Consider the following 12,676-nt stretch of genomic DNA (forward strand, 5'->3'; position numbering starts at 1 on the left):
ATGGAACTATATTTACTTTTCTAATTTTGTGAAAATTTTTTATGTTAAGGACTATTTTGAAAACGGAATATCTAACACTCCTATTATTTTGTGGAAAGCCATAACAAGTGTCTTCGAGAACTAGCAAAGCAGAAGTAGAATAGCAATCATCACAATAAAAATTTGTTTTGTATTTTAATGCTAGTATCCCGTTATATGTACCGTTATTGTTTCGCGTCATTTGCATGTGATTTAAAAAAGTTATGCAGCCAAACACATTTTTCAGATTGGCACTCCTATTATTTTGTGGACAACTGTATATACATATTTACACATCTTTATACACCATATACATATAGTATAACAAGGAACAACGTTAACTTCGATTGTATCGAAACTATAATACCCTTCACAAATAAAAGTTGCCATACAATAAATTGAATTTGATCAGAGCTCTATCTACAGTGGTCCGATCTGAACAACATATTATACATGCCGTTGCTTTGGAAGGTGATCCATGCCAAATTTCGTGAAGATAATGGTTCAAATAAAAAACTTTTCCTACAAGGACTTTGTTTCGATCGCTCAGTTTGTATGACAGCTATATGCTATAGTGGTCCAATATTTTTTCTACAAATTAGATTCTTCGGTAGAAAAGGATGTGTGTAAAATTATATATGGATATCTCCAAAAACGCGTATAGGACGGGTTTAGCTTAGCTCGTATATTATGGGATCTCTGACATTTGTTACTTGGTATTCGAAAAACTTCGTGACAAACCCTGTTTAAGGTATAAATATTAGGGTGATTCAAAAAAAAATTTTTTTTTTCGTTTGGTACTCAGAAAAATAGGTTCCTAGACACCTCTAAGAAAGCCTCTCCAAAAACCTATGAGTTTCATCATTCATAATAATTTTTTTTCATTGAGTTATAAAATTCATAATAAATAAAAAATTTTCCCAAAAATAATCAAACTTTAACTGTTAATATCTTTTAAACGGTTGGGTTTACGAAAAAATCATAGGGGACTTTTTGTAGAGCATTCAATTTCCTACAAAAGCTAAGAAACAAGATATTTTTTCAAGTAGTTGGAAGCGAGATATAAATTTTTCTATCTGATAATAAGAAAAAATACAAAATAGGAGGACCTTCCCGTTACAATTAAGAACTCATATTTGGAGAGGCTTTCTTAGAGATGTCTAGGATCCTATTTTTTTTTTTAATCACCCTAATCTACACGTTGCTATGACCATGATCTACAAACATATTATAATAGAGTATACAATGCAGTGAAAATATTATTACTAATAGATTTTTCATTTGACATTTAATTTAGTTTTGAACCCATGCTTATTACTGAAGATAAAGGGTTGCTTAACTTACTCCAGTGTGAGAGCGCCTCAAAATAAGCGTTTTTTATAACATATTCTATTGTAGCCAGATCGAACAAAATAATAATTTTTGGGCATTTAAATTCAAATACCTAACATTTATTACGATTAAATGTTATTAAAAATTGGACGTTTAATATATAGAGAAACTTTTGATGCTTAATAAAGTGGATTAACCCTGTTAGATCTCAATAAACTAATGTTTTTAATAATTTTTAATTGAAAATTACATGCATCACATTACAAAACACTTTATCAAATACATTTGCGATCTTTAACGGCGTCAAGAAATCCCTCGGTTCACATATATTTTTGGTAGACTTTCAATCTGGTTGTTCAAGTCATTCCAATTGCAAAACCTACCAGATCCAGCCAACTTTCAAAGTTGGGTAGGTGACCGATTCTCTCATTTTTAATGACAGGAGAGTTGGGCATCTCTTTATCACTGCTTATTACCATGTTTATGGTTCATTTATACTCGGTTATATTCTAGTTACAAGCATAAACAGCAAATATTCTACAAGGGTCAATTCTGAATGGAGTTAATCTGAGGAGGTTTCAATATGGAGGATGGAGTCATGTGTAGAAGTTCACGCAAGTGAGGAAAGTTCTCTGATCGCCATTCACTTGGGAGTGGCCAGAAACGATTATTTTACATATGACTCAAGCAGCTCACGACTTCCGGTCTTGACCAAATATCCTCTGGGTAGCCTAAGAACATCCGTTTAAAGGTGAGCTAAAGAGAGAAGGCAAATATCCCCTGCATAAGATTGTGCGCTGAGTTTGTGACCCGCCACGTAAAAAAAAACACCCCCAATGGAAACTAGCAATCAGCCTCGGATGAGAGCCCCCCTTTTGATGACGACCATGGAAAGCGAAATAAGGACTATGAGTTGAGGGCATGGACCTGGAATGTCCGGTCCCTTAATTGGGAAGGTGCCGCTGCCCAGCTGGTTGATGTCCTCGTGAAAAGGCTGACATCACCGCCATCCAAGATATGCGATGGACGGGGCAAGGACAGAGACGAGTAGGTTCTTGTGGCATTTACTACAGTGGCCATATAAAGGAGCGCAAGTTTGGTGTGGGATTCGTGGTGGGAGAGAGACCCCGCCGCCGAGTACTATCATTCACTCCGGTGAATGAACGTCTAGCCACAATCCGCTTCAAAGCGAGGTTTTTCAACATATCGCACGATGTGACCAAAGACGCCTTTTATGAGCGCTTGGAGCGCACTTATGCGAGCTGCCCCCGCCATAATGTCAAAATTGTACTGGGCGACTTTAACGCCAGGGTGAGCAAAGAAGGTATCTTTGGCACTACGGTCGGTAAATTCAGCCTCCACGAGGAAACATCCCCAAATGGGTTGAGGCTAATCGACTTCGACGGAGCCCGAAATATGGTTATCTATAGTAATAGATTCCAGCATAAGAAGATTCATCAAGCTACGTGGCTGTCTCCGGATCGAAAAAACCACCAACCAGATCGATCATGTTGTGATAGACGGAAGACCCGTCTCCAGTGTTTTAGATGTGCGTGCGCTTTGAGATCCTAACATCGACTCGGACCACTGTCTTGTCGCAGCCAAGATTCGCACCCGCCTCCGTGCAGCAAAAAACGCACACCAACAAACACAAGGAAGGTTCGACGTCGAGAAGCTGCAATCACAACAGACAGCCGAACGATTTTCTACTCGGCTTGCACTCCTGCTCTCTGAGAGCACTCGTCAACAACTCGGTATAAGGGAACTGTGGGACGGCATTTCAAATTCCTTACGTACAGCTGCAACCGAAACCATTGGTTTTCGGAAAGTGCAAAAAAAAAAGCTGGTACGACGAGGAGTGCCGTGTCGCAGCGGAGAGAAGGCTGCCTACCTCGCAACGTTACAATTGACCACAACACGTGCAGGATGGGATAGATACCGAGAGTTGAAGAGGGAAGCGTGACGCATTTGCAGACAGGAGACCCCACAATCTGCGCCAACTACCGTGGGATAAGTCTCCTCAACATCGCATATAAGGTTTTATCGACCGTATTGTGTGAAAGATTAAAGCCCACCGTCAACAAACTGATTGGACTTTATCAGTGTGGCTTTAGACCTGGCAAATCAACAACTGACCAGATATTCACCATGCACCAAATCTTGGAAAAGACCCGTGAAAGGAGAATCGACACACATCACCTCTTCGTCGATTTCAAAGCTGCTTACAGCAGCACAAAAAGGAGCCGCGATGTCTGAATTTGGTATCCCCGCAAAAGTAATACGGCTGTGTAAACTGACGTTGAGCAACACCAAAAGCTTCGTCAGAATCGGGAAGGACCTCTCCGAACCGTTCGATACCAAACGAAGTTTCAGACAATGCGACTCCCTGCAACTTCATCAACAAGGCAGGTACAATCTTTTATAAGAGTGTACAGCTGCAGGCGTATGGCGATGACATTGATATCATCAGCCTCAACACCCGCGCCGTTAGTTCTGCTTTCTCCAGACTGGACAAGGAAGCAACGCAAAAGCGTCTGGCAGTGAACGAGGGCAAGGCGAAATATCTCCTGTCATCAAACAAACAGTCGTCGCACTCGCGACTTGGCTCTCACGTCACTGTTGACAGTCATAACTTTGAAGTCGTAGATAATTTCGTCTATCTGGGAACCAGCGTAAACACCACCAACAATTTCAGCCTGGAAATCCAAGGCGGACTAAGTAGGCAATTGAGAAGCAAAGGCCTCTCTCGACGAACAAAAACCAAACTCTATAATTCCCGTCCTGCAATTGATGCAGAGGCTTGGATGACAAAAATGGTTGAGTCGACGTTGCGAGTTTTCGAAAGAAAAGTTCGATGGAAAGATGAGCTGTATGAGATCTATGACGACATTGAAAATATATTCAAAAATTCAACAGATTTTGACTTCCATTCAATTAGACCAAATACTGTGGCGGACAAAAGTCTACATACACCCCCTGTTTTCTTCGATGTGAGAGTACAAAAACTTTTTAGAAAAATGTGTTGATAAAGTTTTATTCTAATCTTCTTTCTAATAACAACAAACTTAAAAAATCCGTTAATTAATATAAAACTACAAATTTATGGAATAAAAACTCAAATATTGTGTTGACAAAAGTCTACATACAGTACAAAAATATCTTAGTTCAGTGCGAAAAACTTTACAAAATGCTAGTTATTAAGACGTTTTAGTATTTAGTTGGGTCCCCATTGGCATCTGTAACTGCTTGAAGACGCCGTGGCATTGATTCTGCAAAATTTGTCAACGCTGCAGATGTAATACTGTTCCAAGGTCCCAATATGCGCTCTTAGAGTAGAGCAGAGCTAGAAATTTGGTTCTTTCTAATTCTACGCTCCAAAATCCTCCCAGACATGTTCAATAATATTCATATTTGGACTTTGAGGTGGTGTATTTAATTGACTTGGAGTATAATAAAGCAACCAATCCTTGACAATTTGCGCCGCATGCATCGGATCGTTATCTTGTTGAAATATCCAACCGGAACCGAGCCCTAAATTATCCACCAAAGGCTTCAAATTATGTTCCAACAGAGACTTATACTTATAACCGTCCATTTCACCTTCAATAAAGTCCGAATTTCTAACTTCAGAGGCCGCAACAACTGCCCAAACCATTACGCTGCCGCCACCGAGCTTCACAATTGATACTACGTTCTTCGGTTCAAGCGTGGCGTTAGTTTTCCATCAAATTTTAGCACTTTCATCACTACCAAAAAGAGTGAATTTAGAATCATCTGTAAATGAAACTTTTTTCCAAAAATCCATTTCCTTTTCTTTGTGTTTTTTGGCGAACTTTAAACGAAGTTTCCGGTTTTTTCATAAATAAAAGGTTTCTTCCGTGGTGTTCTACTGTGGAATCCGTTATCGTTTAGAGTTTTTTTTATTGCTCTTGGTTGGATACTCATTTGTGACGTACTCGCTATGCGTTCGGCTATATTTGCAGCATTTACTTTTGGATTTTGATCTACTTCGTTGAGAATCAGGCTGACGTATCTACGAGATTGTTTTTTTGGGGGTCCACTGCGCGGTTTATTTTCGTTGGAACCATTATTTTTAAAGTTTTTTAGAATTGTCTGTACTGTTGCTCGACTCAAGTTTAAAATTTTAGAAATTTCACCAAATGATTTTTTTTCTTTTCTTTCTTTTATCACCAAATTTCTTACATCAATTGATATTTCATTTCACGGAGCCATTATAGCTATTGAAGTGTTTAAACCACAACTAAATTCAATAAATATCAAACAATAAACATATTGAAATAAAAGAAAAAGGCTAACGTTACCTTACTGTTAATATAACAATGTACAAAGTATGAGATTTGAACTGTATGTAGACTTTTGTCAAAGCAATTTTTGAGTTTTTCTTCCATAAATTTGTTGTTTTATGTTAAATAATGGATTTTTTTAGTTAATTGCTATTATAATAAATATTAGAATAAAACTGTATAAATACATTTTTCTAAAAACTTTTTGTACTCTCACATCGAAGAAAACAGGGGGTGTATGTAGACTTTTGTCCGCCACTGTAGATGCATGGGTAAAGCAGAATTATTAAAATAAGCACAGAGATCCTGAATAAAACACATGTTAAAATTGCTTCTGAAAACTTGAACGAGCGAAAGTGTTTTGTAACTGTTTTGAACTAAAGGTGTATGTCTGACCAAAATCTGACAATTAACTAATTAGTAGTTCATTCACGAGGAAGTAATTAAAAACATTTTTTGAGACCAAAACGTAAGAAAACATGATTGAAAAATCATGGAACTGAAATTAAATGCAGTAATTTGCTAACGAATAGAAAAAGAACCCTATTTAGAATAAAGTAAAACACATAAACGGGAACTCGAGAACTCTTAAAGGAATGTAAGAGAACTTTTGTGAGAGCAATATATATATGTATTATCAATATTAAGGTAGCAGAAATTTAATATTTCTTTCTACCACAAAAAGATTTGTGAATAATGTACATATATATATACATATATAATATTTTCCGAATTCGCCACACACATCTCTGCCTATCCTGTATACAGTTTTCTGTACAGTAACCTGCCAGTTTTCTAATATGATCGAAAATAGAATTTCGGCAGGTAAAAATGACCAATATTTTGGGTAAAATTTAACTTAAAAAAAACGGCTCTATTTTGTAACTTTTTTCCTTCGACCACTAATTTTTTTAAGGTTTCATCCACGGAGAAGGCCGGAATCACTGCAGAAGTGCTGAACCTTATTTTAGCGTCGTCGGAAATCACATGTAACTCAAAAAATATGTGAATATGTATTTTTTGTAAACATATGTATATAAATATACCCTTAAAGTTTTAAAACAATTGATAAATATTTTTTCTTTGAATTTCCAAAAAATCACGTTTTTGAAGCTATCGCACTCTGTTAAGGTAAATTTTTCTTATAAATTTCTGCTTTCTCTCTTTCAAACTATACCCTATATTCATATTAAGTGAGTAAAGTATTCTCTTACACCACTCTAGTTCCTAAAGTTTAAAATAATAGGATTTTTTGGGAATGCTAATGATGAAAAAGTAAAAAGCTTAGTTTCTTTTTGTTATCAGATATATAAAATATATAGTGACAACAGTAAATTGTTGTACATTAACCACGAAATAGATCTAATGACTTTTTATGAAATTCCCGTAGGGTTCTTAATTACGCGTGTTTACAGTATTGACTAGTCTAACTGTCTAACTGATGTTCGCTTGTAATCATGTAGATTTTCGGAACAATGAAGAAATCGGAAGTGACTTCCTTCGTAACAACTTTTTGCGATACAGTTACAGTGTTATTAAATATTTAAGTTATGTGTATAACATGCACTCACCTTAAAATCAATATAACCATTTTTGTCCATGTCGAAGGTGCGAAAAACGTGATCACAAAACTCCTCGGCATTTCCAGACGGGAAGAACATTTTGTACATGTCCACAAATTTGGCCGGCGTCAAACGGCCGTTGGGACAATCTTGCTGTAGTGCGGCACAAATAAGAAACAAAAAATAATTCCGATGAAATGAAAACACACGGTAGTGATATATAATTATAGTTGTTGTTGTTGTTGCAGGAGTAGTAAAAGTAGTAACACGAAGTGAGCAGTTGATATACGTTGCGTGCAGATGTTGTTGTTGTCATGCATTTATTGCATACATACATATGTATGTACATATCCATACAATAGCAAATACGGTAGTATATAAGCAATGTACATAGAGACGCATTAGTGTGTGTAGTAGCGAAAATTTTTAAGCAAGAAAGTATTCATGATGTGCAGTAGTTACCTTGAATCCTTTATACCATTCCTTAATTGTGGCCTCGTCGTAGCGTGTATGTGATTTCAAAAACTCCATATCCTCTTTGGTCAGACGGTCTTTACTACTTAAGCACCCCATTTTTTCGAGCTAATTAAAAAGTATTACAGTTACAGTCTGAGGTTCACCTTTCAGTTTATTTTGTTGGTTGAATGTATTTTTTCGGTTTTTGCTCGAGCACAACTATTGTGTATGCAATTTTATTTAAATTTATTTTTCTTTTTTATATTTTTCTTTTTAATAATTTTTTTCTATTGAATTAGCAGTAATTTGAGATTTTTTGTTTGCGGATCAGTATAACGGTGTTGCAGTTAAATGTAATATGTGTTGAGTGAGTAGAACCGTCTCCGTTGGGTTAGTGCTAATTTACTAAGTGTTTTTAAGGTGATTGGGTGCTATCGATGGCTCCTGTTGTTGCTGCACTATGCTGTATGCTGCGGCTGCAATGCTATGCTAAGTTTCACTTTTGATATTGTTGATTTAATGCTTTAAGCTTTTTGGTTTTCAATTAGTGCTTTGCAATTTTTTTTTATATATGTATATGTATGTATATTAAATTTTTAACTTATACTTTTAATATTTTTTTGTTTCGTTTCAACTTTTTGCACCTCAAACAAATTGATTTGCCTTAACTATACTACGTTGAATGTTAAATGGGGTTTGTGTTTCATTTAACTTCGTTAAAACGCAACATTTAAAATCGATAGTATTGTTTCCTTGCTATGTAGGTTATTCCATTTTGAACTTCCAAGAAATTGAATCAATGCAACAATTCGTGAGCGCTCCGATACGTAAATCGATTCATTTCTAACCGAGCAGAGTACAAATTCGTGAAAAACTAACTTTTTTGCTGTGATATTTGTTATTTAAAAAAATCTTCCCACACGTCTTTCTGTTAGCTTGTAACTGATATTTCCGTTATGCTTTACTTTTTCTAATCAACTAATTGAATTAATTTTTTTTTTATGATTGTATACAGAGTTAGAGTATTTTATTTGAAAATCTGTGTTGTGTATTGTATGAAAGTCGCTTTTAAAACAAAATGCAATAACCAGGCTGGGAGAGAACAGCCTTTTCGAGTTCGATAGTGTACATGCGCAGTAAGCAGATCCTTTTGCATGTAGGTATACACTAGCTAGTGGAAAGCACCAACATTGAAGGTTTCATTTTCAAATCAACTTCCGCGACTATGCCCGTATAAATGCATACACGTACATATGTATACATACATACATACCGTTTTATGAATATATATACCTGCGAAGACAAATTAATGCGTACCTTGTAGGAAACACTTTACGCGCAGTTTCAATTCATTAAAATATATACATACATACAAACCAACATGATAGTTGCATTCCATACTTCCAAAAAAACTAGAGGCGGTAACACACACGATACAAAAACGTCTTTCGTTCGCAACAAACTAAGTAACTGATCGCCAATATGCGATTTTCATGCAAATTATATAACCTTAAAGTTTGAAAGCGATTTGAAACAACTGCTGGGTGTTTAGAAGAAACTTTTTCTTGTCGGAAATACATTCGCAAACTTAATCAAAATATAGATTTTTTAAAGCGAATACCTTGACACTGACTTTCTTGTCTGCTTAGCTTTAAGAACAATCAAAAACGAATTTAAATCTATGTACTATATACTAAAGTTAGCTCAATAACGGCATCACTTTCAATCTCTATCGGACATGGTTTGTTAGCTTTTGAAACAAATTTTTCACGTTTTTCTAGTGTGAATTTAACAGCTCATACTTTTTTAAAACTTACATAAATAAAAGTTTACTCTTATCATTATAAACTATAAATAATTTTAACTATTTCCCAGGTCGAAAATATATTAACCGAAAAGTATAATATTAGAAAAATGTCCAACTGATACTGCCGATCAACTGTGATTTGTCAATAGAGAGCTACCAAAGTTGAGAAGATAGTTGGCATGTTAAAAGATGGATATTTAAAATCTAACAATAACCAGAATCACAACTCATAGGATTAGGTGTAAACGAAGATGAATTATATGCGTATGCGGAGAAGTGAGTCTATGCATATACTTTCCCAGGAAAATGCACTATTAGAAAATTGTATGCAGGGAACACCCATTTTATAATATCTATACATTTATGCACAGATAAAGAGGCTTGACATCTATATATATATCTGTAGATATGTAAGAGATCAAATACACGATTTCCCTCTTTGATTTCCTGCCTGGCATATACACACATATGCACATACATATTTATTCAGGTTATTATATGTACTACGGCAACCAGGCTCAAAGAACAATATATGTATGTAGCTCTGTACATGCGCTTAATTCATATGATCTAGGGTTACCATTGCAATTGTTTGGACGGAAATTTTACATATGTACGGCATACATATGCATACAGTAGCCGACAGTGAAATCAAGACAACCCATCGGTTTGTATTTAAAGCACGATTGCAACCGATAAGTGTATTATCTTTTACATAAATTTATGCTCTGTACACGTTTTCTAGCAACCTTTAGTTTTTTTTCAATAGTTTCAAAGCACGAGCACGAAGCTTCGTTAAAGCTTAAATATGCCAAATTAAAAAAAATGTCCGAATTGCAAAAAAGTAATTTTTTGATTTTGCGAAAGAAGATCTGACCATTCGGGAAACACGTGATACGAATTGGTTCCAGCAAGTCTTCCATCGGAGAATTTCTAAAAAATTTCGATAAAAACAAATATCTTAAGAGAAAAACTGGCTGTGGAGCAAAGGAGAAGACAAGTTCTAGAGAAGATCGGGCGATAGAACGTATCAGCTTAAGGAATCGCTTCAAAACTGCTGAGGACATTAAAGTGGAGTTATTTGAAGATGTCAGTACGGAAGTTAGCGCAAGATCTGTTCGTCGAAGGCTTCAAGGAGTTGGTTTGAACGCTGCACCACTTTTAACCTCAAAAATACGTCAAAACCGTTTACCATGGGCACAAGAACATCAAAATTGGACTCAACTTGATTGGCGAAATTTAATCTTCTGAGATGAGTCCAAATTTAAACTTTTTTGCAGCGACGGTATGTCCTGCGTGAGAAGGAGAACTTGTGAGCAGTTCAAGGACGAATGTGTTCAAAGAACTGTTAAGCAGGGAGGCAGCCGAATGGTCTGGGGTTGCTTTTCCTACTATGGCCTTGGGTAACTAGCCCTAATAGAAGGAACCATCAATGGGACTAAGTATCTGGAGATACTTGAGACAAATTTAAAATCTTCAATGGAAAACCGCTTTTCACGAGTGTCTGTCCTTATTTTTCAGGATGTCTCTGCGCCCTGCCATCGTGCAAAATAGTAAGTATCAATTTTTTTGTACAACTAGACTTTATTGCTTTACTTTTAATTACAAATTTTATACTTGTACTTTTTTCTTTCTTTAAGGTGAAGAATTATTTATCAAAAATCGGGGTCTCGACTTTGGATCGGCCAGATAACAGTCCGGATCTCAATCCCATTGAGAAACTTTGGTTTATAATGAAGGCCCAGGTAGCACAGAAGAGACCAAAGAATTTAGCAGAGTTGGATGGAGTTCTGGAAAAAGCGTGGTATAACGGTATTGGAGCAGAAGCAATAAAAAACCTCATAAATTCAATGCCAGGACGTAACGGGTGATTTTTTTGAGGTTAGGATTTTCATGCATTAGTATTTGACAGATCACGTGGGATTTCAGACATGGTGTCAAAGAGAAAGATGCTCAGTATGCTTTGACATTTCATCATGAATAGACTTACTAACGAGCAACGCTTGCAAATCATTGAATTTTATTACCAAAATCAGTGTTCGGTTCGAAATGTGTTTTATCGACAAATTTTGTTCAGCGATGAGGCTCATTTCTGGTTGAATGGCTACGTAAATAAGCAAAATTGCCGCATTTGGGGTGAAGAGCAACCAGAAGCCGTTCAAGAACTGCCCATGCATCCCGAAAAATGCACTGTTTGGTGTGGTTTGTACGCTGGTGGAATCATTGGACCGTATTTTTTCAAAGATGCTGTTGGACGCAACGTTACGGTGAATGGCGATCGCTATCGTTCGATGCTAACAAACTTTTTGTTGCCAAAAATGGAAGAACTGAACTTGGTTGACATGTGGTTTCAACAAGATGGCGCTACATGCCACACAGCTCGCGATTCTATGGCCATTTTGAGGGAAAACTTCGGACAACAATTCATCTCAAGAAATGGACCCGTAAGTTGGCCACCAAGATCATGCGATTTAACGCCTTTAGACTATTTTTTGTGGGGCTACGTCAAGTCTAAAGTCTACAGAAATAAGCCAGCAACTATTCCAGCTTTGGAAGACAACATTTCCGAAGAAATTCGGGCTATTCCGGCCGAAATGCTCGAAAAAGTTGCCCAAAATTGGACTTTCCGAATGGACCACCTAAGACGCAGCCGCGGTCAAATGTCATGAACCAATCTAACTTTCAAATAAAGAACCGATGAGATTTTGCAAAGTTTATGCGTTTTTTTTTTAAAAAAGTTATCAAGCTCTTAAAAAATCACCCTTTATAAAAGCCGTTATAAAAAGCAAAGGAGGTTTGACAAAATACTAGAAAGAGTGTTTTGTATAGATTAATGTTTCCTTTAACTAAAACTATAAAATCATTTCTCTAATGTAAATAAAAAAAATTATCATTGTTTATATTGCTAGCTACCAAAATAATACAATATCTAAAACGAATTAAAAAAAATTTAAGTTAAATTTTTTTTTAATAAAGAAAAGTTTTAAAATTCCACAAAAATAATAAGGAAAAACAATGATTTTAGTTGTCCGGATTTCACTGTCCACTACTGTATGTAACGGGTGATTTTTTTGAGGTTAGGATTTTCATGCATTAGTATTTGACAGATCACGTGGCATTTCAGACATGGTGTCAAAGAGAAAGATGCTCAGTATGCTTTGACATTTCATCATGAATAGACTTACTAACGAGCAACG

The 12,676-nt window shown here is 36.1% G+C and overlaps 2 protein-coding genes across 10 annotated transcripts in view; both read right to left on the reverse strand.

The window, feature by feature from the left end:
• LOC105230071 (neurocalcin homolog) overlaps positions 1 to 12,676 on the reverse strand; it is a 66,617-nt gene that overhangs the window by 14,352 nt on the left and 39,589 nt on the right. The gene's annotated exons all lie outside the window — the stretch shown is intronic.
• Positions 1 to 12,676, reverse strand: part of LOC105230047 (neuronal calcium sensor 2) — a 62,106-nt gene that overhangs the window by 9,864 nt on the left and 39,566 nt on the right. For 2 of the 6 annotated variants that reach the window (XM_049458130.1, XM_019991964.3), the window contains exon 2: positions 7,226 to 7,369. The exons of 2 other annotated variants lie outside the window; for them this stretch is intronic. In XM_049458130.1, the coding sequence (XP_049314087.1) occupies positions 7,226 to 7,324 (99 nt within the window). In that variant the 5' untranslated portion in view covers positions 7,325 to 7,369. Of the gene's footprint in view, positions 1 to 7,225; positions 7,370 to 7,678; positions 8,952 to 12,676 lie in introns of those variants that run through there. 2 more of the 6 variants (XM_049458129.1, XM_011210620.4) reach the window with 2 other exon arrangements.

The sequence above is a fragment of the Bactrocera dorsalis genome, chromosome 5 (assembly GCF_023373825.1).
Source record: "Bactrocera dorsalis isolate Fly_Bdor chromosome 5, ASM2337382v1, whole genome shotgun sequence".
Lineage (NCBI taxonomy): Eukaryota > Metazoa > Arthropoda > Insecta > Diptera > Tephritidae > Bactrocera > Bactrocera dorsalis.